Source organism: Nerophis lumbriciformis, linkage group LG19 (assembly GCF_033978685.3).
Source record: "Nerophis lumbriciformis linkage group LG19, RoL_Nlum_v2.1, whole genome shotgun sequence".
NCBI lineage: Eukaryota > Metazoa > Chordata > Actinopteri > Syngnathiformes > Syngnathidae > Nerophis > Nerophis lumbriciformis.
The window spans coordinates 31,580,686-31,608,289 of record NC_084566.2 but is presented as its reverse complement, the minus strand read 5'-3'; the positions used below and the strand labels follow the sequence as shown (position 1 = coordinate 31,608,289).

General features: G+C 40.4%; 2 protein-coding genes across 2 annotated transcripts; one reads left to right on the top strand and one right to left on the bottom strand.

Annotated features, from left to right (window-relative positions):
• slc25a24l (solute carrier family 25 member 24, like) lies at nt 1-4,423 on the bottom strand. The gene is made up of 10 exons (XM_061979864.1): nt 4,192-4,423; nt 3,980-4,106; nt 3,570-3,657; nt 3,116-3,227; nt 1,885-2,043; nt 1,681-1,818; nt 1,398-1,508; nt 992-1,159; nt 794-932; nt 1-724 (listed from the first exon to the last, which is right to left on the bottom strand). Exons 1-10 carry the CDS (start codon nt 4,312-4,314, stop codon nt 537-539), a joined length of 1,353 nt encoding a protein of 450 aa, XP_061835848.1. The 5' UTR covers nt 4,315-4,423; the 3' UTR covers nt 1-536.
• Nucleotides 4,424-7,720: 3,297 nt separating this feature from the next.
• Nucleotides 7,721-23,358, top strand: dnajb4 (DnaJ heat shock protein family (Hsp40) member B4). The gene is made up of 3 exons (XM_061978942.2): nt 7,721-7,958; nt 15,845-16,449; nt 21,815-23,358. Exons 1-3 carry the CDS (start codon nt 7,748-7,750, stop codon nt 22,043-22,045), a joined length of 1,047 nt encoding a protein of 348 aa, XP_061834926.1. The 5' UTR covers nt 7,721-7,747; the 3' UTR covers nt 22,046-23,358.
• The last annotated feature ends 4,246 nt before the right edge of the window (nt 23,359-27,604 follow it).

Sequence of the window (27,604 nt, the reverse complement as noted above, 5' to 3'; positions counted from 1 at the left end):
GTAATATTCTGGGTTGGAGTCAATAACCAGGCGAGGTGATGAAGTTACGTCTCTTTACTTCATACTTCAGAACCGACTCCCACACTTGCCGTCAGGGTGCGCAATACAACGTAAACCGTTGGCCAACCAAAAAGTAACTTTTGATCCCTTATATTCTGACTTGACTCCCACACTTGCCGTAATTTTTATTAATCTATTATCATGATTCATGAGGGATGAGATGAAAAAAATGACCCCACACAGTGGAGAGCTGTTGTCTTTAGTTCATTGAAATATCTGTAGCTATTTACACTAAATACATGTATTCTATACACTTAAACACCTAATGACACCTGACTCCTGAATACCTAAACTAAGACTATACCTAAACAATTACACAATCACTCTGCAACAACATTTACATTAAAAAAAAACAACTATAGAGTGCCTCTGGTACAGTTGCATAAGTTTTAAAGTTTAAATCAAGATCATCCAATGCGGCTGATCTGAGTGAGCACCCATTCATTTCCTCCTCGAGAAACATAAACCGCCAAATCTCAGGTTTCTGCCAAGGAAAAAACATTTTCAAAAGTTTTTGTCAATGTGAAATTAATTAAGGCGCAAGGAACAGCCCTGACGAAGCTGGCTCCCATTCCATTGTAGTATCCCCTCAGTCCGTGGCTTTGATAAATCCCGAGAAGGCCTTGCAGTATGCTCGAATTGGCATGTGACTGTGAGGAAAATGCTGAAAAAAAACAAGACGGCTGGTGGTGAAATTGTCTAAAAATGTCCGAAGTCTAATGGACGCTTGTACCTTTTGCTTGCTGCTGCGTTCTTATGACTGCCAGAGGGTAACTGGACATTTGCCCACTAGCAAAGGCCACAAAACTGAAAAAGAACAGCCTGGAGTCGCTGCTGTAGGCTGGATCGCTCCGGGCCCAGTTCATGATAGACTGACGGTGACATAAACAAATATAAATAATGATCTTTCTATGTTGGATGTTGGTCTCACCTGATGGACGGCACACTCCACGCCTGCGTAAGGGATCATGCAGAGGATGCTGGGTTTGAATCCCCTGTAAAACGAGGTCAAGGACTCGTCCTTGTAGATGGAGCGGGCGCACGCCATCACACCATGATAGGTGCCCACTCGCTGCAGGTTGAGTCTCACTTTCAACACCTGTTGGTCAAATATTTATACACACAAAAAATTGCAATATTGTCAGATATTGAGAGTGAATGCTGCAAAACTTTCAAAATAATGTAAGCAAGATATCAGGATATCATAGCGGTCCTTGGATACAAAGCAAATATGACGCCATAACAAAGTGCATCAGTGTCCCGTAGTCTTTGATCTTTTTGTAGAAAATGTCTTAAAACTACCAGTTTGAACCTGACGTAAACATGGACTGTGATACCTCCAAAGGGTAGAAGACCGCGTGAGCGACAGCACCAGACACACAACCCAAGCCAAAACGCTGCTGGACACTCAGATTCTTCTGACTTCTGTCCTGCATGGACACCTTCATCTGGTCCCAGGAAAAAAGCTCATTAGAATCCGAAAATATCAGAATCAGATTCAGAATCAGCTTAATTGACCATGTATGTTTAACACACAAGGAATTTGACTTGGTAGACTATGCTCTCTTTGTTTTCATAAAGTGATGTTAGAATAGGACTTGTGGGGGGGTGATGTGGCACCTGGGCGTATATGAGACACTGAAGTGTGGACTGCGGCGTCCCCTTCAGCACATTGACGGCGTTGCCTTGCCACATGGAACGAAGGCCACCAGACCGAATCTCCTGGAAGCCTCGAGAGAAGGCTTTGGATCCATAAAACTACAAAATTCAACAAAATGTTTGGTCAAATTTTATGTCCCAGATCAAAGAACTCTATGAGGTCACCTGCAGTTGGGTCTTGAGGCGGTCGATGGGAGCTGTGGCGGTTCGGGATACAGCATCAGCCAATCCCGCGCCAAGAACAAACTTTCTCCACGCACCAACGCCGGAATTCTCCTCGGGAAACTCGATGGCCAAAGCTCGGCTCTCGCCAACGTCGAAGACCTGCACGCCAACAAGCTCATTAGGTGGATGCTGACCATTGAGCGTTAACTGCAACAACATTGCTCGACGGTCTCGTTCCTGACAGGTGTGATATTATTTTCTCGCGTGAAAAGGCTTATAAATATTGGAACTTTTTGGCAAAAGATCATGTAAAGAAAGCAACAATGTCATTCATATCTTAAAGTGATGACTAAACATGCAGTCAGATTCTGCTGACGTGGTCACAGCCACCCGAAGGTTTTTGTTAATTCATTCACTTATTTTTACGCTTTTTATAGTAATACCTCAACTTAAAAGTGTTTGGAGACAATAGTTGTCTCTCGGCTAACTGTTATGCTTTAAATTGCAAGTAAAAATTTGAGTTATAAGTATCCCCACCATTAGTTGCCATGGCGAATGCCACAATAAACCCTGTAAGAGCTGCCCTACACATCTGGCCTTACTCACTAGCATTAGCTAGAGATGAACATAGCTTTGTTTTTCAGGCATAGAAGAAAGGCGGTGTGAAGGACAGTGCTGAGAAGAAGTGGATGATATTTATTGAATTAAAAAAAGAAATGATCAAACACATGACCCAGCATGGAGCTAAATTGGCAAGACAATTTCGGCGTATCACTTCTCGTCTGCACCATACTGAAGCAGAATGAGTCTAACGCCAGTCAAAAAAACTAAAATAATGGCTAAACAGTGGACATTTATCCATGAAAATATGGAGAAGCTGCTGATAGTGTGTTTGACAAGGAAACAGCTGGAAGGAGATTGTGTAGATTATGTAGATTTTGTAGAAGTCCACCCTCCAAGGTACTGTAATTATTATTACTTCATTAAAACTACTGTGGTTGTTTGTACTACATTATATTGTATTGGTTTTCACACAATATTTCATATCTAAAATTGTTTAAAAGCATGTTAAAATGGTGATATTTAGGAGGGGGCCAATTAGATCGCTGCTGCTCACTGCTCCCCTCACCTCCTAGGGGGTGGAACAAGGGGATGGGTCACATGCAGAGGGTAATTTCACCACACCTAGTGTGTGTGTGACTATCAGTGGTACTTTAAACTTTAACTTTACCAGACTGTGTTTCCACGAAGACACCAACTCCCCGATGGTGTCCACAGGCTTGAAGATGACATGCTGCAAGAATTCGTCCCAATCCACCGTCATCGAATTGTCTGTGTCCATCCTGTTTTTTAAGAAAGACAAATGTTACGTGCAATTGTTGTTTTATCACCCAATAGATGACATTTGTCAGCTAAAAGTGGTCAACATAGCACTTTAAAGTTAACGTTTGGAACAATTTCCCTTGTGGATCAATAAAGTTTGTCTAAACTAGTGGAAAGTTATCAGTATTTTGTGCAAAGTGGCACAAGTTGTCCATGCATTGCATCTGCAGTCAAAAAAAATGACGTGAGGTTGAATAATAATGATTCATTCTATTATTCATATAATGTTTAGTGGCCTTTTACACATTCAGTGAATGCAAAACTAACAAAATACGCCGTTATGAGGTGCAAAGAAATCTTACATTTGTATTACTTTTTTGGCATTGGCCTTTGAAATGAGCACTCCTAACTCCTTAAACAAACATATGATGTCCTCCTGGTCAATCACTCCTAATCAGAAAAGAGACGCACAAAAATTATTGTATACAACGCACCAGACAATGAATATGACAACAAACTCAGGTACACATGCACGATCAAATGAGATGTGACGCCTGAACTGTGTCAAACATTCAGCTTGTAAAAAATACATTAATCACCAGTTGATAATGTTTATTGTTGCGGTTGCAGTCTGGTGGAATTTTTGACGCAGCTCTTGACTGGTTCTCATTGGAAGTGCAGGTATATTTGTGGCCCATGAGTATATTTTACACAGTGAAAATAGCATTTTGTTTAACGGCGGCATGTCAAACGCATTCTCATTTTCACTTACCACACTTGTTCTTGTCCAGGTGATTAAAGTAAATTTTCCAGTTCTTCTCTCTGTCTGTCATGTAGCTGAGAAACTCATCATAGTCCAGCACACCATTTTTGTCATTGTCATAGGAATCAATTACATTCTAGGAGAAAGAGAGCGAGAGAGAGCGAGAGAAAGATAAATCTTGATCGAGGCCTGGAGAACAATGCCACCATCCATCATCCTACCTGCACCTTGGCATCTGCCGCCACGATGCCATGCTTGCTCATTTCTGTGTGGAGCTCTGAAAGCGAGATGAACCCATCTTTGTTCCGGTCCAATTTGACGAATAAACCACGGAACTGATCCATTTGGGCTGATTACTGCACTGCAGACCTGCTCCGGTGCTGACTCACTGCTAGTGGACCACCACCGCCGAAACAGCAGCATCCTCAACAGCAGCAGCAAAGCGTGTCGAAGGGAGGAAACTGTATTGCCTTCTGGATACAGCAGGTGGTGCTGTAATTGCACCATCGTTTCTCGTCTGATGCAAACTTCAGTTTTCATATTGTGAATGGGAATGAAACATATACATATATTTATAGTGCTCTCCATTGGCGTTGTTAGGCCTATTTTAGGGGGGCTCAAGCCCCCCTAAAATATTCTTAAGCCCCCCCTAAATAATTTGGTGGTTTTTTTTGTTTTTTTTTACAAATAAATGCCGACATATTCATTATAAAGTGGCCCAAATATGAGTTTAAATAAATAATCATATAACCTGTTATTATTCACTCAGTTTCCCCTCACTTCGTAGCGTAAGGTAGAGAGCCCCTTTCGTGCGTCGGTATCCAATCCATTCCACTTGTTCATATAGAAAATGCCCACATCACTCAAATTCCAGCCCGCATTTTCTCTGCGACCTTGCTTGCGGTCCTGCAGGTGTACGAAGCACATTATCTTCCTTTACAATGAGTGGAGCTGCACAAAACCTTGTGTGTGCAATTGTAAATCATTTATTTTTTAAGTTTTGTGTTTCTTGTAGAATCTAAATAAAGTAATATACATAAGCCTATTGTTAAAATAATGAAAAAAACATCATTAAATATATTTGTTTTATTGTATTGTTACATTAATAGCTGTTTTATTGTTATAGAGTGGCTTGTTAAACATTTAATAGGATTTTCAGAGGGAAGAAAAACCAAAACATTTAATATAAAATGTAAAATGAATAAATACATAAAAAGAAAAAGAAAATATATGGTTAAAAGCCGTCGTCCCGGGGAGCATTTCATTTCGTCCCGTGCATTTAAAAAATAATAATAATAATAACAATGAATAATTTCTAAGTCTTTGTTAGCCGTTTGTGAAGTTTTGTGCTCGTGCGTAACATTCGCTCGCATCCTGTGCATCTCCTGGGGGCAAAGCGCCCCCCTGTCCTTAAAAGCTAGTGACGCCCCTGGTGCTCTCTAATACGATACATAAATTGTGCACTAGTACAGTGTGGCTTAATCTGCCAGTAGTGATATAATAGGCAAAACTGGACCATCATGCTTAATGCTTACATACTGTACATTACCTTTTGCATTATATTAATTTATATCATTACGTGTTGTCTACCTCAGTGGTTCTCAACCTTTCTTCAGTGATGTACCCCCTGTGAATTATTTTTTAATTCAAGTACCCCCTCATCAAAGCAAAGCATTTTTGGTTGAAAAAAAGAGATACAGAAGTAAAATACAGCACTATGTCATCAGTTTCTGATTTATTAAATTTTATAACAGTGCAAAATATTGCTCATTTGTAGTGGTCTTTCTTGAACTATTTGGAACAAAATACATAAAGATAACTAAAAAGTCGTTGAAAAATAAACAAGTGATTCAATTATAAATAAATATTTCTACACATAGAAGTAATCATCAACTTAAAGTGCCCTCTTTGGGGATTGTAATAGAGATCCCTCTGGATTCATGAACTTAATTCGAAACATTTCTTCACAAAAAAAGAAATCTTTAACATCAATATTTATGGAACATGTCCACAAAAAATCTATCTGTCAACACTGAATAATAATAATAATAATATGAACTTATATTCATATTTTGTTGAAGTATTATTCAATAAATATATTTATAAAGGATTTTTGAATTGTTGCTATTTTTAGAATATTTAAAAAAAATCTCACGTACCCCTTGGCATACCTTCAAGTACCCCCAGGGGTACGCGTACCCCCATTTGAGAACCACTGGTCTACCTTGTAATTTTTTTTATGTCATTGCCTGAAATAAATGAATAAATAAATACCGTATTTTTTGGAGTATAAGTCGCTCCGGAGTATAAGTCGCACCTGCCGAAAATGCATAATAAAGAAGGAAAAAAAACATATATAAGTCGCACTGGAGTATAAGTCGCATTTTTGGGGGAAATTTATTTGATAAAACCCAACACCAAAAATAGACATTTGAAAATAAAATAAATAAAGAATAGTGAACAACAGGCTGAATAAGTGTACATTATATGACGCATAAATAACCAACTGAGAACGTGTCTGGTATGTTAACGTAACATATTATGGTAAGAGTCATTCAAATAACTATAACATATAGAACATGCTATACGTTTACCAAACAATCTGTCACTCCTAATCGCTAAATCCCATGAAATCTTATATGTCTAGTCTCTTACGTGAATGAGCTAAATAATAGTATTTGATATTTTACGGTAATGTGTTAATAATTTCACACATAAGTCGCTCCCGAGTATAAGTCGCACCCCCCCAAACTATGAAAAAAACTGCGACTTATAGTCCGAAAAATACGGTAAATGAATAAATGAAAAATAAAATTAAATAATAGAATAGAATATTCTTTATTGTCATCAAACATGAGAGCATGACGAAAATACAGGCGGCACTAAAATAAAATACAAATACAAATACAATAGAAACGATAAATGCCACGTTAAAAATACATAAATACCAGAAACTTAAGCAGCAGAGATACAGTGAAAAACAGAGTATGGATTAATCAATGACCCACGGGTAAAAACCGTTTTTAAAAACGGTAGTTAAAAAAAATATAAAAATTGATGTTTGTTTATTTTTCACCAAGTTGATGTGCAAACTGGAACCCAGTTCAGTATAGCACTTTATTAGTGCCTGACACGACACACACAATAATAATAATTTTTTACTAGTCAAGTTAAATAAAAAAACGAAAGCATATTTCAAAATAAACACACTGTACAAACGCTGCAAAGATTTTTTATTAAAATGTTACTGTACTTTATCGAGAGTTTATAATTTGACAAATAAGCAGATTCGAAATGTCAGTATACTTTACCTACGTAAGTAAACATATTGCGATAAGCGACATTAATATTTATATATAGTTGAAAGTATGAATTGTGTAACCTTCCAGTAGGCGACATTTAATGACAGCGACGTTTTTAAAGCGAGATTAACAATAAATATTTAGGTAAACATCACCGAGCCGAGTCGCGTTTCCGCTTCAAAGGCAAACCGGAAGTAGAATTATGTCAAACATTGAGCTTGACGAAGCTGAAGGCTGCTGCAGCCTGCAAGGGAGGGAGATGCGTGGCTATTTAAAGGTCCCCCCTCTTCAAGCAAGCGCGGATAAAATATAATATTTAACACACAGGCTCCACGGAGCTCACCAGTCGCCTCCCAAATGCTCGTTCTCACCCGACTTGGTGGACGTTAGTCCGGACTGAAGAAGCCAGCTGTGTTTTTCTCCATCTCTCCCTTTTCACCGATAAAACGTCGGAGCTAAAACCTCCCTCAAAAGGATGGGTAAAGATTATTATAAAATACTGGGCATCAGTAAAGGAGCCACGGAGGAGGACATCAAGAAAGCGTATAGAAAGCAGGCGTTGAAATGGCATCCCGACAAGAACAAGTCGGCAGCCGCCGAAGATAAATTTAAGGAGATCGCCGAAGCTTATGAGGTCCTCAGCGACCCTAAGAAAAGGGACATTTATGATCAACATGGGGAAGAAGGTAATGTTATGTCGTTCTGTCAGGTTCATGATTCAAAACACCTTCTGTCCATGTATTTGGCCTGTTTCATCATCATCTGTCGCAGCAGCAGCCTTCCCTCAAAACGTATTGTGGAAGGCCTCTATACTCCCTTTGGTATTTCAATGTGCATCGTGTGTGTTCTCTGAGGATGCAGAAATGTCTTTATTATTACCGTATTTTCCGCACTATAAGGCGCACCGGATTATAAGGCGCACCTTCAATAAATGGCCTATTTTAAAACTGTGTTCATATACAAACCCCGTTTCCATATGAGTTGGGAAATTGTGTTAGATGTAAATATAAACGAAATACAATGATTTGCAAATCATTTTCAACCCATATTCCATTGAATATGCTTCAAAGACAACATATTTGATGTTCAAACTGATAAACTTTTTTTATTTTTTTTGTAAATAATCATTAACTTTAGAATTTGATGCCAGCAACACGTGACAAAGAAGTTGGGAAAGGTGGCAATAAATACTGATAAAGTTGAGGAATGCTCATCAAACACTTATTTGGAACATCCCACAGGTGAACAGGCTAATTGGGAACAGGTGGGTGCCATGATTGGGTATAAAAGTAGATTCCATGAAATGCTCAGTCATTCCCAAACAAGGATGGGGCGAGGGTCACCACTTTGTCAACAAATGCGTGAGCAAATTGTTGAACAGTTTAAGAAAAACTTTTCTCAACCAGCTATTGCAAGGAATTTAGAGATTTCACCATCTACGGTCTGTAATATCATCAAGGGTTCAGAGAATCTGGAGAAATCACTGCACGTAAGCAGTTAAGCCCGTGACCTTCGATCCCTCAGGCTGTACTGCATCAACAAGCGACATCAGTGTGTAAAGGATATCACCACATGGGCTCAGGAACACTTCGGAAACCCACTGTCAGTAACTACAGTTGGTCGCTACATCTGTAAGTGCAAGTTAAAACTCTCCTATGCAAGGCGAAAACCGTTTATCAACAACACCCAGAAACGCCGTCGGCTTCGCTGGGCCTGAGCTCATCTAAGATGGACTGATACAAAGTGGAAAAGTGTCCTGTGGTCTGACGAGTCCACATTTCAAATTGTTTTTGGAAACTGTGGACGTCGTGTCCTCCGGACCAAAGAGGAAAAGAACCATCCGGATTGTTATAGGCATAAAGTTGAAAAGCCAGCATCTGTGATGGTATGGGGGTGTATTAGTGCCCAAGACATGGGTAACTTACACTTCTGTGAAGGCGCCATTAATGCTGAAAGGTACATACAGGTTTTGGAGCAACATATGTTGCCATCCAAGCAACGTTACCGTGGACGCCCCTGCTTATTTCAGCAAGTCAATGCCAAGCCACGTGTTACATCAACATGGCTTCATAGTAAAAGAGTGCGGGTACTAGACTGGCTTGCCTGTAGTCCAGACCTGTCTCCCATTGAAAATGTGTGGCGCATTATGAAGCCTAAAATACCACAACGGAGACCCCCGGACTGTTGAACAACTTAAGCTGTACATCAAGCAAGAATGGGAAAGAATTCCACCTGAGAAGCTTAAAAAATGTGTCTCCTCAGTTCCCAAACATTTGCTGAGTGTTGTTAAAAGGAAAGGCCATGTAACACAGTGGTGAACATGCCCTTTCCCAACTACTTTGGCACGTGTTGCAGCCATGAAATTCTAAGTTAATTATTATTTGCAAAAAAAATATAAAGTTTATGAGTTTGAACATCAAATATCTTGTCTTTGTAGTGCATTCAATTGAATATGGGTTGAAAAGGATTTGCAAATCATTGTATTCCGTTTATATTTACATCTAACACAATTTCCCAACTCATATGGAAACAGGGTTTGTATAAGGCGCACCGCATTATAAGGCGCATAGAATAGACGCTCCAGTAGAGGCTGGGGTTGCGAGACCTGTTGTGGCTCAATATTGGTCCATATATAAGGCGCACCGGATTATAAGGCGCACTGTCAGCTTTTGAGAAAATTGGAGGTTTTTAGGTGCTCCTTATAGTGTGGAAAATACGGTATTATTATAATGCCAGGCATTATTGCGTGGCTGCGTTTGTGCGTATAGCGTCTAATGCAGTGCAATTCAACTTCTCATAGTCATTCACATCGACGTCCCATTGGGGTTGTGAGTTTTTCCTTGCCCTTATGTGGGCTCTGTACCGCGGATGTCATTGTGGCTTGTGCAGCCCTTTGAGACACTTTATAAGGCTATATAAATAAACATTGATTGATTGGTTGATTGATTCAACTGGCAGCCCGGGGGGTCAAACCCGGCCTGGGAATGACACAATATTGGCCCTGAGTTTCATTTCAAAACTTGGGAGCAGTGGGGGGCCGTGCGTTCCCCCATCCAGTCCGACTTCAATAAATACCTCTCAAAATACAATCATTTATGTCGCGACATGACCACGGCTTGTAAAATACTATACAGAAACACTCTTGCGCACTACCGGTTTTGTTCTTTGAACACGATGATGTTCATGCACGGTTCATTTTGTGCACCAGTGAAAAAATATATAACTTTGTCTTGAATTTGAGAAAAAAACATTTTATTTTTCACCAAATGATGGTTCGGTGAATGCGCATATGAAACTGGTGGGGTTCAGTACTTCCAACAAGGTTAAGAACCACTGAACTAAGGTCTTGTTTTAGCTTGGTTACTTCAGATGCAATCAGTTGTCATTTGTTCAACATCTTTAGTTATACTAGTGTTCATCAAGGTTCCATCTTAGATCATCTTTTTTTCATTATTTGTGCTATTCAACTGGTGGTCCAAGAGTTTAGTTAAAAAACCAGTGATAGGCTAAAATTTTTGCAAAACGTCCTTTAAAAAAACAGAGTGATCCTGTAACTCTGACAAAAAAATTAGACTAAAATCAAATATCTACTGCATAGGATGCTATTTATCTGGAAAATACAAAGACTTAGTGAAGTTAAGTCAGAAATCTGGCCACCGTGTTCTTGGCGTTCTGAAAATGTGGTTCCCAAAACAATTCAGTTGAATATCCCTGGTCTAATGTAAAAGTGTGCTTATGTAATTATCATTATAGTCATAATTAAGCTTTATTTGGTTGGCAGAAGACGTGAGAGTAGTGCCATGTAAGGATAATGATGATTGACAGTTGAAATATAGTCTAGTGTTGAGTACAGAATTTACTAATAGCAATCTCCCAAGCTCCAGAAATTAGACTGTTCAGAAGTGTTTGCTCCAGTATTCACCCTAACAATGAAGTATCTTAGGCCTTCAATGTCTAGTCAGTTGGTAGATTCTCTCAATCAATCAATCAATCAATCAATCAAAGTTTATTTAAATAGCCATAACGACATCCTCGGCTCAGATCCCACATCAGGGCAAGAAAAACCTCAACCCAATGGGATACAATGAGAAACCTTGGAGGGGACCGCAGAAGTGGGAACCCCCACCCCTGGGCGACCGGTGCAATGGACGTCGAGTGGATCTAGTTAATAGTGTGAGAGTCCAGTCCATAGTGGCGCCAGCAGGGGATCATCTTGAGTGGAGACAGATCAGCAGCGCAGAGACGTCCCCAACTGATGCACAAATGAGCGATCCACCCCGGGTCCTGACCTTGAACAGGTAGCGCGTCATCTGTGGTCACCTGATAACCTCTCCACGCAGAGCAGAAAAAACGGGAGGGCATTCCATAGTACTGGAGCCCGAATAGAAAACACTCTATCGCCCGTAGACCTTTTTTGGGCTCTGAGAATCACTAATAAGCCGGAGTTCTAAGAACGCAGATTTCTTGCTGGGACATATGGTACAATACAATCAGCAAGATAAGATGAAGCTAGACCGTTAAGTATTTTATACCTAAGTAGTAAAACCTTAAAGTCGCATCTTAAGTGCACAGGAAGCCAGTGCAGGTGAGCCAGTATAGGCGTAATATGATCAAACTTTCTTGTTCTTGTTAAAAGTCTAGCAGCCACATTTTGTACCAACTGTAGTCTTTTTAATGCTAGACATAGGGAGGCGTCTCAAAGGTTTGACTGGTGTTCCATCAAGACACATTGGCCCGTTTTCCTAAAGAATCTGAGAATCCTCTCCGAGAGCCCCTAACTCGGGGGTCAGCAACCCTCGGCTCTCGAGCCGCATGCGGCTCTTTGGTGCCGCCCTAGTGGCTCCCTGGAGCATTTTTAAAAAAGGTTTGAAAATGGAAAAAGATGGGGGGGAAATAATTTTTTTGTTTTAGTTTGTTTTTTGTTTGAGGACAAACATGACACAAACCTTCCCAATTGTTAGAAAGCCCACTGTTTAAAGGGGAACATTATCACAATTTCAGAAGGGTTAAAACCATTAAAAATCAGTTCCCAGTGGCTTATTTTATTTTTCGAAGTTTTTTTCAAAATTTTACCCATCACGCAATATCCCTAAAAAAGCTTCAAAGTGCCCGATTTTAACCATCGTTATATACACCCGTCCATTTTCCTGTGACGTCACATAGTGATGCCAACACAAACAAACATGGCGCGTAGAACAGCAAGCTATAGCGACATTAGCTCGGATTCAGACTCGGATTTCAGCGACTTAAGCGATTCAACAGATTACGCATGTATTGAAACGGATGGTTGTAGTGTGGAGGCAGGTAGCGAAAACGAAATTGAAGAAGAAACTGAAGCTATTGAGCCATATCGGTTTGAACCGTATGCAAGCGAAACCGACGAAAACGACACGACAGCCAGCGACACGGGAGAAAGCCAGGACGAATTCGGCGATCACCTTCTAACCAACGATTGGTATGTGTTTGTTTGGCATTAAAGGAAACTAGAACTAGGTTTACAGCATATGAAATACATTTGGCAACAACATGCACTTTGAGAGTGCAGACAGCCCAATTTTCATCAATTAATATATTCTGTAGACATACCCTCATCCGCTCTCTTTTCCTGAAAGCTGATCTGTCCAGTTTTGGAGTTGATGTCAGCAGGCCAGGGAAGCTAGGGTCGATATTCTTCTCTTGATCATCTTCGGTGGCATAAGGGACGGTGTGAGCCAAGACATCCAGGGAGTTTAGCTCGCTCGTCTGCGGGAACAAACTGCCGCCATTGCTTGCCGTGCTAGCGAAGCCCTTTGTCCCTGAATTGCTCACACACTCCGGCAGATTCAATGGGGGTCTGGCGGCAGATTTCTTTGACTTTATCGTTGGAAATGCATCTGCTTTGAGTGTCACAGGATATCCACACATTCTTGCCATCTCTGTCGTAGCATAGCTTTCGTCGGTAAAGTATGCGGAACAAACGTCCAATTTCTTGCCACTTTCGCATCTTTGGGCCACTGGTGCAACTTGAATCCGTCCCTGTTCGTGTTGTTACACTCTCCGACAACACACCGACGAGGCATGATGTCTCCAAGGTATGGAAAACAGTCGAAAAAACGGAAAATAACAGAGCTGATTTGACTCAGTGTTTGTAATGTGTTTGAGAAAATGGCGGATTGCTTCCCGATGTGACGTCACAATGTGACGTCATCGCTCCGAGAGCGAATAATAGAAAGGCGTTTAATTTGCCAAAATTCACCCATTTAGAGTTCGGAAATCGGTTAAAAAAATATATGGTCTTTTTTCTGCAACATCAAGGTATATATTGACGCTTACATAGGTCTGGTGATAATGTTCCCCTTTAATATGTTTAGTATTTAGTGAACATCGTTTTGTCCTACTAATTTTGGCGGTTCTTGAACTCACCATAGTGTGGACTGTGACGCAACAGTTTGTTTACATGCAAAATCTTCCACTCCTTTGTCTCATTTTGTCCACCAAACATTGTATACTGTGTGTGAATACACAAAGGTGAGCTTTGTTGATGTTATTGACTTGTTGGAGTGCTAATCAGGCATATTTGGTCAGTGCGTGACTGCAAGCTAATCAATGCTAACGTGCTATTTACTAATGTTACTAATTTACTAATGTTTTTTAATGTAAAAATGTGTAGAATATTAAATTTCAACATTTCTGTCAACAAATATTTGCTTGAGCCTGCGACACAGTCATTTTGATAGTAGGCTATTATAGCTAGACACTTACATCATGTGGTGCCTTCATTATAACACTTATATGCAGCTTTTCATTTTTTTGCGGCTCCAGGCAGACTTGTTTTTTGTATTTTTGGTCATATTTGGCTCTTTCAATGTTTTGGGTTGCCGACCCCTGCCCTAACTTAACCTAAAAATTCTTAGCAAGGAGTCTTGGTTTAGGAGTGATTCCAGAACATTCTCAGAGAACTATGAGTAAGGAATGGACAGAAACTCCTATCTTAGTGAGGAAGTGTGGTTTGACCCCGTTGCTAGGTATGAGTCATCATTTCAAAAGATGTGATTGCTTGATCCTAAAAAGAAGATACAAATATACATTTGGTGAGAATGTGCAAGGGACTCGTGTACTACTCGTGGTTACGTCACCATTACACCATTAAGCCTGAGACAGGTGAGACTAAAAAAAAAAAAAAAAAAGAGTGTCTCGTCACACTGAATGAAAATTGTACCTGCTCAGTGGCCTTGTGGTTAGAGTGTCCGCCCTGAGATCGGTAGGTCAAGTCATACCAAAGACTATAAAAATGGGACCCATTTCCTCCCTCAGCATCAAGGGTTGGAATTGGGGGTTAGATCACCAAAATGTTTCCCAAGCGCAGCCACCGCTGCTGCTCACTGCTCCCCTCACCTCCCAGGGGGTGGAACAAGGAGATCGGTCAAATGCAGAGAGTAATTTCACCACACCTAGTGTGTGTGTGACTATCAGTGGTACTTTAACTTTAACTATTAATTATGACGCTGACTGGTGAATTTGTAAATTGAAGTTGGTTGGTTTGGTTCATAGTCACACCCAATTTTTGTGTTCATACCTGACTTATCAACTAGAATTTGATAAAAGTGGATTATTGCTGCTAGTGCATACTTGCCAACCCTTCCGGATTTTCCGGGAGACTCCCGAAATTCAGCGCCTCTCCCGAAAACCTCCTGGGACAAAATTTCTCCCGAAAATCTCCCGAAATTCAGGCGGACCTGAGTGATGTGTCGACAGCCTGTTTTCACGTCCGCTTTCCCACAATATAAACAGTGTGCCTGCCCAATCACGTTATAACTGTAGAATGATCGAGGGCGAGTTCTTGGTTTCTTATGTGGGTTTATTGTTAGGCAGTTTTATTAACGTCCTCCCAGCGCGGTAACAACACACAACAACAGCAGTCACGTTTTCGTCTACCGTAAAGCAGTTCGTCTGCCGTAAACAGCAATGTTGTGACACTCTTAAACAGGACAATACTGCCATCTACTGTACATGCATATGTGACAATAACATCTACGGCTTTTAGAGAGTGCAGTGCACAACAAGGAGACGAAGCAGAATGCATCATCAGAGAGGGTGTTTAGCATGGTTAGAAAAATAGTGACAGAGAATAGAACAAGGATGGACAATTCAACCCTTAACTCAACAACGAGTAGATGAGTGTTATGTGTGTGTATATGTGTAAATAAATGAACACTGAAATTCAAGTATTTCTCTTATATATATATATATATATATATATATATATATATATATATATATATATATATATATATATAGCTAGAATTCACTGAAAGTCAAGTATTTCTTATATATATATATATATAAATATATATGTGTATATATATATATATATATATATATATATATATATATATATATATATATATATATATATATATATATATATATATATATATGAAATACTTGACTTGGTGAATTCTAGCTGTAAATATACTCCTCCCCTCTAAACCACGCCCCCAAAGACGCTCCCCCCAACCCCACCTCCCGAAATCGGAGGTCTCAAGGTTGGCAAGTATGTGCTAGTGGTAAAGCATTCTTTGTTGTACTTCAGGTCTCAAGGGAGGAAGCGGTCCTCCCGCTGACGGGCAAGGCAACACCTTCACATACACCTTCCACGGGGATCCTCACGCCACCTTCGCCACATTCTTTGGGGGCTCAAACCCCTTTGATATGTTCTTCGGGCGCAAGGCCAACGGGCGTGATGACGATGACATGGAGGTGGACGGAAACGATCCGTTTGGCTCCTTCACCAGCTTCAACCTGAACGGTTTCCCTCGGGACGGACAAACCGGCCTCGGAGGACAGCAACAGCAGCAGCAGCAGCAGCAGTCCCGGCGCAAGCAGGACCCCGCCATCATCCACGAACTAAGGGTCTCCCTGGAGGAGGTGTTCCACGGCTGCACCAAGAGGATGAAGATCTCTCGCAAAAGGTTGAACCCAGATGGCAGGACCATGCGCACGGAGGACAAGATCCTCACTATTGAGATCAAGCGCGGCTGGAAGGAGGGAACAAAGATCACATTCCCGCGGGAGGGAGACGAGTCGTCCAACGCCATCCCGGCCGACATCGTTTTCGTCATCAAGGACAAGCCTCACCCTCACTTCAGGCGGGAAGGCTCCAACATCGTGTATCCTGTCCATGTAAGCCTCAGACAGGTGAGACAAAAAAAAGAAAAAAAAAGAGCGTCTCGTCACACTGAATGAAAATTGTACCGATCTACTCGTCGGCTGTGCACTTATGTAACCTGCTTCATCAGCATTGACAAATAATACCTGACATCTCCATGAAGCACCAGAGAGGTGGCGGCCGCCCATGCGCTCACGCTGCCAGATGTATTTTTACGGTTCCTCCTACTCGCCTCGCCTCGCTCAGATGAATCTCCGCGTGATGTGATTCATTCAGAGCCGTCGGAACAAATGTTTAATCAGCCTTTAAAGGCCTACTGAAATGCGATTTTCCTATTTAAACGGGGATAGCAGGTCATATACTATGTGTCATACTTGATCATTTTGCGATATTGCCATATTTTTGCTGAAAGGATTTAGTAGAGAACATCGACGATAAAGTTCACAACTTTTGGTCGCTGATAAAAAAGCCTTGCCTGTACCGGAATTAGCAGTCGATGTGCACGTGACGTCACAGGTTGTGGAGCTCCTCACATCCCCACATTGTTTACAATCATGACCACCAGCAGCGAGAGCGATTCGGACCGAGAAAGGGACGATTTACCCATTAATTTGAGCGAGGATGAAAGATTCGTGGATGAGGAAAGTGAGAGTGAAGGACTAGAGGGCAGTGGGAGCGATTCAGATAGGGAAGATGCTGTGAGAGGCGGGTGGGACCTCATATTCAGCTGGGAATGACTAAAACAGTAAATAAACACAAGACATATATATACTCTATTAGCCACAACACAACCAGGCTTATATTTAATATGCCACAAATTAATCCCGCATAACAAACACCTCACTCCTCCCGTCCATATAACCCGCCAATACAATTCAAACACCTGCACAACACACTCAATCCCACAGCCCAAAGTACCGTTCACCTCCCCAAAGTTCATACAGCACATATATTTCCCCAAAGTCCCCAAAGTTACGTATGTGACATGCACATAGCGGCACGCACGTACGGGCAAGCGATCAAATGTTTGGAAGCCGCAGGTGCATGCGTACTCACGGTACCGTGTCTGCGCATCCAACTCAAAGTCCTCCTGGTAAGAGTCTCTGTTGTCCCAGTTCTCCACAGGCCAATGGTAAAGCTTGACTGTCATCTTCCGGGAATGTAAACAATGAAACACCGGCTGTGTTTGTGTTGTTGCTGCAGTCGGCCGCAATACACCGCTTCCCACCTACAGCTTTCTTCTTTGCTGTCTCCATTGTTCATTGAACAAATTGCAAAAGATTCACCAACACATATGTCCAGAATACTGTGGAATTTTGCGATGAAAACAGACGACTTAATAACTGGCCACCATGCTGTCCCAAAATGTCCTCCACAATCCGTGACGTCACGCGCTGACGTCATCATACCGAGACATTTTCAGCAGGATATGTCGGGCAAAATTTAAAATTGCACTTTAGTAAGCTAACCCGGCCGTATTGGCATGTGTTGCAATGTTAAGATTTCATCATTGATATATAAACTATCAGACTGCGTGGTCGGTAGTAGTGGGTTTCAGTAGGCCTTTGATCACACTGAATGTTTGCTGTAGTGAGAAGTTCTGCACATCCTGGTATTGTCAGCTAACCTTTCAAGAGCACCAATGATAAATACACTGCACCCCCGGAAGTCAAATATATTCATGAAATTATATTGCAATGAATAAAACAATGCATTTATATTTCTATTGTGGATCAAGTCAAAACTAAAATACTTTGACATAGGTAGGACACAGGGGAATGCTAACTTCCTACCGGTATTCGTTATTATATGGATTATGTGATCTGTAATGTTTCAACAGCAAAATTTGAGGATATTGAGGTGTTAGGTTTAGTCAATGGCCCTGTGATGAGGTGGCGACTTGTCCAGGGTGTACCCCGCCTTCCGCCCGAATGCAGCTGAGATAGGCTCCAGCACCCCCGCGACCCCGAAGAGACAAGCGGTAGAAAATGGATGGAGGTTTAGTCAAAAACATTGACTTGCAGTGAGGGTAGGCAGGTGAGGCAGAGGCTTTCCTGTTTTGATGGAAAAGTAAAAAAGCGAATAATTTATCAAATAAATATTAATATTTGTTCATTAAAAATGTTTTTCTGTATGATTACAATCAGATTTTTTTTCTTTACAGTAAAAATCTCTAAATTTGCACATTTCCTGATCATATAAAGAGCAGGAAGCTGATAAGACGGCCCTGTCTGCTTAGTGTGTTTGCTAATATACCAGATTTTGTGCAGTGCGTTCTGTCTAAATGCACCGAGTGAATCCATCCTAGGAACCAGACAGTGCCAAGTATTTGTTTTTATCGTAAGCCAGTATTTCCTGTCTGCTTTAGTGTGCAAGCAAGTCTCACTCACGCCGCTGGCTGAGGGCGTGACTATTTCTGATTGTCAGCAAAGTCACCAATATGATCTTTCCAGAAACAATTGTATACCATGACTTTCGACACTGTAGAACCTAAAGCCTGTGTAATGTATTTAATGTAAGTGTGACATCATTTTTGTTGCTAATCGAACTCTAAATATATAGAAAAATCATACTTAAGGATACTGTATTACCTACCCTCAGTAACTCCACACACACACACACACATACATAACTACACACACACACACACACACTTGCTCCTTGTTTTGTTTTGCTTTGTCCTGAATAAGTTGAGAATCGTAACGACACCTTTTAGATTTACTAAGGTCTGACATGTTTAGTAACTTAACCAGTGGCAGTAGCTTGACAAGAGGGCGGTGTGTAACTGGATGTGACACACTCACTGACTTTTTAATTGGTCAAACGGTGGAGGGCGTGGCATTGAAATGAAAACAATAACAATATTTCGGGGCTGTAAATTTATTTTTGAAATGAGCATATCTTGCCTGAACTACCGTTATCAGTTATAAAGGTATTCGAAAAGAGCATGATTCATTAGTGATGGCTTGACATTTAATTATTACATATGGCACCTTTTAAAACATGTAGTGTTAGTCACTCAACTGGCTACCTTTTGGTGTTCAAAGGGTCTATTATGGATCAAAGTAAGAAGCAAAATCAATTACCCTAAGGGGGAAACTGGGGAATGCCAACTTCCTTAGAATGCTCACTTCCCATTTAGCATCTGGATTATGTCGTCTGTAATATGTTAGCAGAGGAAGCGATTGCTGTTGGCTGACGATATTTTGAGTATAGTATTTCTATACGTGGCTGTGTAGAGGCGCTCACAGTTGCGCCAATGTTCCGTTTTTGCTGGGTTCTGTGTGAAAGTCGAATTAAACAGGGTATTCTGTTAGATCCTTAATGTGTGAAAGAGGCTGCACTTAGGGGTTGAAGGACAGCCTTTAAGTTTGGGGATACAATATCCATATTCCCTATCATATGTTTTAATATTGAAATCACAAATAAATTAGTCTGTAAAATGATGTGTGTCACGTTCAAACACTGATGACACCTATTAAAAGGGAACATTATCACAATTTCAGAAGGGTTAAAACCGTTAAAAATCAGTTCCCAGTTTTTTTCAAAATTTTACCCATCACGCAATATCCCTAAAAAAAGCTTCAAAGTGCCTGATTTTAACCATCGTTATATACACCCGTCCATTTTCCTGTGACGTCACATAGTGATGCCAACTCAAACAAACATGGCGCAAGCTATAGCGACATTAGCTCGGATTCAGACTCGGATTTCAGCGGCTTAAGCGATTCAACAGATTACGCATGTATTAAAACGGATGGTTGTAGTGTGGAGGCAGGTAGCGAAAACGAAATTGAAGAAGAAACTGAAGCTATTGAGCCATATCGGTTTGAACCGTATGCAAGCGAAACCGACGAAAACGACACGTCAGCCAGCGACACGGGAGAAAGCGAGGACGAATTCGGCGATCGCCTTCTAACCAACGATTGGTATGTGTTTGTTTGGCATTAAAGGAAACTAACAACTATGAACTAGGTTTACAGCATATGAAATACATTTGGCAACAACATGCACTTTGAGAGTGCAGACAGCCCAATTTTCATCAATTAATATGTTCTGTAGACATACCCTCATCCGCTCTCTTTTCCTGAAAGCTGATCTGTCCAGTTTTGGAGTTGATGTCAGCAGGCCAGGGAAGCTAGGGTCGATATTCTTCTCTTGATCATCTTCGGTGGCATAAGGGACGGTGTGAGCCAAGACATCCAGGGGGTTTAGCTCGCTCGTCTGCGGGAACAAACTGCCGCCATTGCTTGCCGTGCTAGCGAGGCCCTTTGTCCCTGAATTGCTCACACACTCCGGCAGATTCAATGGGGGTCTGGCGGCAGATTTCTTTGACTTTATCGTTGGAAATGCATCTGCTTTGAGTGTCGCAGGATATCCACACATTCTTGCCATCTCTGTCGTAGCATAGCTTTCGTCGGTAAAGTGTGCGGAACAAACGTCCAATTTCTTGCCACTTTCGCATCTTTGGGCCACTGGTGCAACTTGAATCCGTCCCTGTTCGTGTTGTTACACCCTCCGACAACACATCGACGAGGCATGATGTCTCCAAGGTACGGAAAACAGTCGAAAAAACGGAAAATAACAGAGCTGATTTGACTCTGTGTTTGTAATGTGTTTGAGAAAATGGCGGATTGCTTCCCGATGTGACGTTAATTCGCCAAAATTCACCCATTTACAGTTCGGAAATCGGTTAGAAAAATATATGGTCTTTTTTCTGCAACATCAAGGTATATATTGACGCTTACATAGGTCTGGTGATAATGTTCCCATTTAAACAAGACAAGAAGCAAGGAATTAAACAGAGACAGAATTCAATTTAGGTCAATTGAGGAGAAACGCGTAGACACTGTACAAGGGTACAGTGTCGTCCCACTCTCTGACGAAAGATTGTATGCCTCTTCTTTTATTTGGACTTTCCCTGATTACATGGCAACAGCTGTTTCTAAGGGAGGGCGGTCGTAAACAGCCATCGCCTTTGGTTACAAAACAGTTCAAAGAAAATGTGCCTGGAGGGAGGTCAGGCCCTGCCTCCTCTTCACTTTGTAGATCTCGGGTAAAGACAGCATCTTCCTGTGGATTACAATACATCAAAGAAACCGACACCCTCATGTCGCTTCCCATCCTACACAGTGAAGTTTTACAAGCCTTTTGCTTGGTAGGATCAAAGACAGCTTTTGTCCTCTCGCAGGCCGAGCTGAACTCAATGTAACACAAAGTTTTGTGATAACTTAGATACAATTATTCTGACAATGTGCCTTGTAAACACAGCCATCATTTTAAATGTGTTAGTATTGTTTAGTAATATAGTTACATAGAAACCTTGTGTTTTCTCAGCCAGCCAACTGATTCCCGTGTTTCTTTCTGCCACCTACTTGTTTCTGATCTTTGCAGTCGCTGTGCGGATGCTCGGTTACCGTGTCAACGATAGACGGCAACACGTGCAACATGAAGATCACGGACGTGGTCAAGCCTGGTATGAGAAAGACTGTGGCGGGTCAGGGGCTGCCCTTACCCAAAAACCCGGAGCAGAGAGGAGACCTGGTGGTGGAGTTTGATGTGAACTTTCCCGAAACGTTGCCCGGCAACGCCAAGGATGTCCTTAAGCGGCATTTACCGGCTTAGGGCCAAGCAGCGATGCAGCGGGCGGGACTGGCATCTTCACACAGGCAAAGGATGAATGTGAGATATCACCACTATTTTTGGACGTTTTGGGTGTTTTTATAAATATCACGCATGCTGCCAAGACCATCTGTACGTACACGGACCTCTCTCCCTTGCCATCACACTCGCCATAAAAGTTCCGATGAAGCCCAAAATGTGCTGTGCCAAACCAATGCTTTCTTGAAGACGTGACAGGCTTCCTTTTGGAGTTCGGAGTCATGATTAAGTTCCGCTGTCTGTGCGTGTTGTTTAGAAATGACCTTGTAAAGCTTGAATTTTAACTTAAATATTTCCATGTGAACTGATAAAGCATTGTAAGCACATTTGACTGTTTTATTACTCAAGCTCCAATGCGCAAAGGGCAATTTCGAAAACACTGGGTGTGTTTTTGATTCAAACTAGTAAGCAGGCCAGCTGCTGCCTCTCTGCTGCCAACACTTCACTTACAGAGCTTACACATCACCACCAGGGGACGCTACATCACTCATCACGACTGAAGTGCATGGGAGGTCCCCTCAGTGGGATGAGTTGATGATGCACCAAGGGGCCACATTTGTTTTTAGCTGCAGCCAGCCACACAGTAAAACCCATTCTTCATCAATTTGTATATTTTGAGGGCGTTGTGTGTGTATTTTTTCCACATACTTTATATTTACATGTCCACAAACACCTTAATACCTGTGATGAACCATTTTTATTCTGGGTGGATAAATACAACTGTTGTGGAAGCGCTCATGCAGCAAGAGTACAATGTACAAGTGCGATCCGAGGGGCAAATTGGGGCCAAACCCCCCCAAAAAACTGCAAATGGGCACAAAGTCCAGCAAAAGCTAAAGTGTTGATACTCAAACTAATACAGTAATACCCCTGTCTTTGAGTATCCATCCATCCATCCATTTTCTACCGCTTGTCCGTTCGGGGTCGCGGGGTGCTGGAGCCTATCTCAGCTACAATCGGGCGGAAGGCGGGGTACACCCTGGACAAGTCGCCACCTCATCACAGGGCCAACACAGATAGACAACATTCACACTCACATTCACACACTAGGGCCAATTTAGTATACATTTATTTTGTCTTCTTATACATTAAAAAGAAAAATGCAAATTCCATACAAAGTATATAGAAAAAGACACCTATGGGTTAAGTCACAGGTATCAAACTCAAGGCCCGGGGGCCAGATGTGGCCCGCCACTTCATTTTATTTGGCCCTCGAAAGCCTGAAAAATAAAATGCATCAATAAAGTACTGTAACTTTTCTTACTAAATGTATTCTTTCTTTCTATTTTGGGAGGAAACAATTTTTTTACTCCATGTAATCGCAAATTATGTCAACTTAAATACTGTCTAATTATGCAAAAATATATTATCAAACATTCACATAATTTTTTTAACATAAATAAATAAATACAAAAGTAATGTATATATAATTATTATATAATCATTTCAAACAAGTTAATCATCAACTTGTGCAATGTAAAAGTAGAAATACATTTTATGTTAAAATTTTGAAATTTACTGTGGTTTTTACAGTATTTTTCTATAAATGAAAAAAACATACTTTTTTTTACTGTAATAAACGGTGGTGTCGTTTTGGCATTTACAGTAATACCATACCTAGTCTTAGACTTAGACTTAGACAAACTTTATTGATCCACAAGGGAAATTGTTCCACACAGTAGCTCAGTTACAAAGGATGGAAAGTGTAAGGATGGAAAGGATAATGCAGGTATAAAATACCGGTAGACTAAAAATTTACCATAATAGCAATACAAAATATAACATATATGTAATATTTACATATTATATACACAGTATATAATATATACCATATTTTTCGGACTATAAGTCACAGTTTTTTTCATAGTTTGGGGTGCGACTTATACTCAGGAGCGACTTATGTGTGAAATTATTAACACTTTACCGTAAAATATCAAATAAAATTATTTAGCTCATTCACGTAAGAGACTAGACGTATAAGATTTCATGGGATTTAGCGATTAGGAGTGACAGATTGTTTGGTAAACGTATAGCATGTTCTATATGTTATAGTTATTTGAATGACTCCTACCATAATATGTTACGTTAACATACCAGGCACGTTCTCAGTTGGTTATTTATGCCTCATATAACGTACACTTATTCAGCCTGTTGTTCACTATTCTTTATATATAAATATAAATATAGCGGTATAGCTCGGTTGGTAGAGTGGCCGTGTCAGCAACTTGAGGGTTCCAGGTTCGATCCCCGCTTCCGCCATCCTAGTCACTTCCGCTGTGTCCTTGGGCAAGACACTTTACCAACCTGCTCCCAGTGCCACCCACAGTGGTTTAAATGTAACTTAGATATTGGGTTTCACTATGTAAAAGCGCTTTCAGTCACTAGAGAAAAGCGCTAAATAAATATACTTCACTTTATTTATTTTAAATTGCCTTTCAAATGTCTATTCTTGGTGTTGGGTTTTATCAAATAAATTTCCCCCAAAAATGCGACTTATATATGTTTTTTTCCTTCTTTATTATGCATTTTCGGCCGGTGTGCCTTATACTCCGGAGCGACTTATACTCCGAAAAATACGGTATTAATATCCATCCATCCATTTTCTACCGCTTATTCCCTTCGGGGTCGCGGGGGGCGCTGGAGCCAATCTCAGCTACAATCGGGCGGAAGGCGGGGTACACCCTGGACAAGTCGCCACCTCATCACAGGGCCAACACAGATAGACAGACAACTTTCACACTCACATTCACACACTAGGGCCAATTTAGTGTTGCCAATCAACCTATCCCCAGGTGCATGTCTTTGGAGGTGGGAGGAAGCCGGAGTACCCGGAGGGAACCCACGCAGTCACGGGGAGAACATGCAAACTCCACACAGAAAGATCCCGAGCCCGGGATTGAACCCAAGACTACTCAGGACCTTCGTATTGTGAGGCAGATGCACTAACCCCTGTACCACTGTGCTGCCCGGTACTAATATTATATTATATATTATATTTAAAAAAATGTATACACCGAAAAATCTACAGTTGTTGATTTGCGGTATTTGAATGAATGAATGAATGAAATAAGTTTATTTCGGTCATATAATCAACCATCAACCATTAACCATTTTGTGTGACCAGTTTAAGAGTACAAACTATACATATACAGTATAACAATCATACACATTTACACACAAAAGGAAAAGAAAAGAAAAGAGAAAGCATGACCGAAAAAGGAATAGGCTGAAGCCAAAGCTTATATTTGCCTATCCTATACCTTCACTGAAAATAAGATTACCTGGAACATCAATGTTAAAAAAAAAAAAAAATCAATGGGATGAAAGTAATTGTTACTATATTTTATAATTTTCAATTATCTCACCTTTCAATGTTTTCTTAAACCTTAACAAAGAAGTACATGTCTTCAACTCATCACTGAGCTTGTTCCACCATTTAACTCCTAAAACTGAAATACATTTGTATTTAATATTCGTTCTTGCTTTACCTATTTCAAAAATCAATACCCCCCGTAAATTATGGTTTTCTCCTCTTAATTGAAATAACCTAAGAATACAAGCTGGAAGGCTGTTCTTTACTCGAAACATAATTTCCATTGTTTTTAAAAACACAATATCTGAAAATTTTAACACATTAGAACTTATAAATAATGGATTGGTATGTTCATAGTAGCACGCTTTGTGTATTATTCTAGTTACCCTTTTTTGAAGTTTAATTATTGGGTCTATGTTTGTTCTATAAACATTTCCCCAAACTTCAACACAATATGTTGAATATGGAAAAATAAAAGAATAATATAACATATGCAGACATTTCTTATTCAGCATGTGTTTTACTTTATAAAGAATATAAGTAATAAGTATTCAAAAAACAAAAACTGGCAGCTCAGGTGCCAACATTTTACCGTAAAATTGCAGTTGTTTTTTTAATGTGTGTGTGAATGGGTGAATGTGGAAATACTGTCAAAGCGCTTTGAGTACCTTGAAGGTAGAAAAGTGCTATACAAGTATAACCCATTTATCATTTATTATATTTACAGTAAAAAACAAATGTAAATTTTACATTAAAATTCTGGCAACTGTTTTACCATAAAAACAGCAGTGCTGTTTTTCCATTTACAGTAATATACACAACATTTTGAGGTGAGATTATTGCAATTTACCATATTTTTTTTACATTTTAGTTTTTAAAAAATCTACTAAAAATGCATTAAAATGGTGTAATAATAGTATTCACTATTAGACGTGGCCCCAGGGGCGTCACTAGCTTTTAAGGACATGGGGGGCTTAGCCCCCAGAAGATGCACAGGATGCGAGCGAACGTAGGGCACGAGCACAAAACTTCACAAACGGCTAACAAAGACTTAGAAATGATTCATTGTTATTATTATTATTTCAGTCGGTTTATTTTCAATCTGTGTTCAGTACAACAAACATGGGTTTGCACTGTGACATTTTGTTTACAGCATCAACAAGAAACAATTACTTGCATGATGATGATTATTATTATCTACTGATGATAGTCATATGTGAATGAGCTCAGCTCCTGTTCTCCTCCATGTGTAAAGTGAGAAACACAGCTGATGCTCCAGAAGGAAGTAACCCCAAAGATAGCAAATGGTAAAAAAGAGTGCACATTTAACTTTATAAATAATCAGGACCTTAATGATGCATTTCGGGCTAACTAGCTAACTAAGTAGCAGCGTTGTTTTAGAGCGGGAATGTCAACTTTTTGTCAAACACAGACCTGGTGTAAAGTGGAGCTAATACATTTTACTACAAGCAGTGATGCATACTTACTTTCTTGAAAAAGTTTCTTATGTCCATTTTGCATCCGTTCACGTTCTTGTTCTGCAGTGCTGTGTGCTAATGTGCTTCGTACACCTGCAGGACCGCAAGCAAGGTCACGGAGAAAATGCGGACTGGGTTTTGAGTGATGTGGGCATTTTCTATATGAACAAGTCCAAGGACCGCAAGCAAGGTCGCATAGAAAATGCGGACTGGATTTTGAGTGATGTGGGCATTTTCTATATGAACAAGTGGAATGGATTGGATACCGACACACTAAAGGGGCTCTCTACCTTACGCTATGAAGTGAGGGGAAACTGAGTGAATAATGACAGGTTATATTATTATTTATTTAAACTCATATTCGGGCCACTTTATAATGAATATGTCGGCATGTATTTGTAAAAAAAAAATTAATATATAATATATATATATATATATATATATATATATATATATATATATATATATATATATATATATATATATATATATATATATATATGTATATATATATATATAACACCAGATTATTTAGGGGGGCTTAAGAATATTTTAGGGGTGCTTGAGTCCCCCTAAAATAGGCCTAACAACGCCAATGCGTGGAGGGCCAAACATAACTGCGATGTGGCCCTCAGTAAAAACGACTTTGACACCTCTGGGTTAAAGTGATGCAGGTGTACCTAATAAAGTGACCGCTGGAGTGCACAGGTGCTGCCGGTCCTCAGTGCGCCT

What these genes read in the sequence shown, in the direction of transcription:
- dnajb4 (XM_061978942.2), top strand. Translation starts at nt 7,748, where the DNA reads ATGGGTAAAGATTATTATAAAATACTGGGCATCAGTAAAGGAGCCACG. An exon ending in TGATCAACATGGGGAAGAAG is followed by an intron (nt 7,959 to 15,844) that starts GTAATGTTATGT and finishes GTTGTACTTCAG; the next exon opens with GTCTCAAGGGAGGAAGCGGT. An exon ending in TCCATGTAAGCCTCAGACAG is followed by an intron (nt 16,450 to 21,814) that starts GTGAGACAAAAA and finishes TGATCTTTGCAG; the next exon opens with TCGCTGTGCGGATGCTCGGT.
- slc25a24l (XM_061979864.1), bottom strand. Translation starts at nt 4,314, where the DNA reads ATGGATCAGTTCCGTGGTTTATTCGTCAAATTGGACCGGAACAAAGAT. An exon ending in CGGCAGATGCCAAGGTGCAG is followed by an intron (nt 4,107 to 4,191) that starts GTAGGATGATGG and finishes TCTTTCTCCTAG; the next exon opens with AATGTAATTGATTCCTATGA. An exon ending in CCTGGACAAGAACAAGTGTG is followed by an intron (nt 3,658 to 3,979) that starts GTAAGTGAAAAT and finishes TTTTCTGATTAG; the next exon opens with GAGTGATTGACCAGGAGGAC.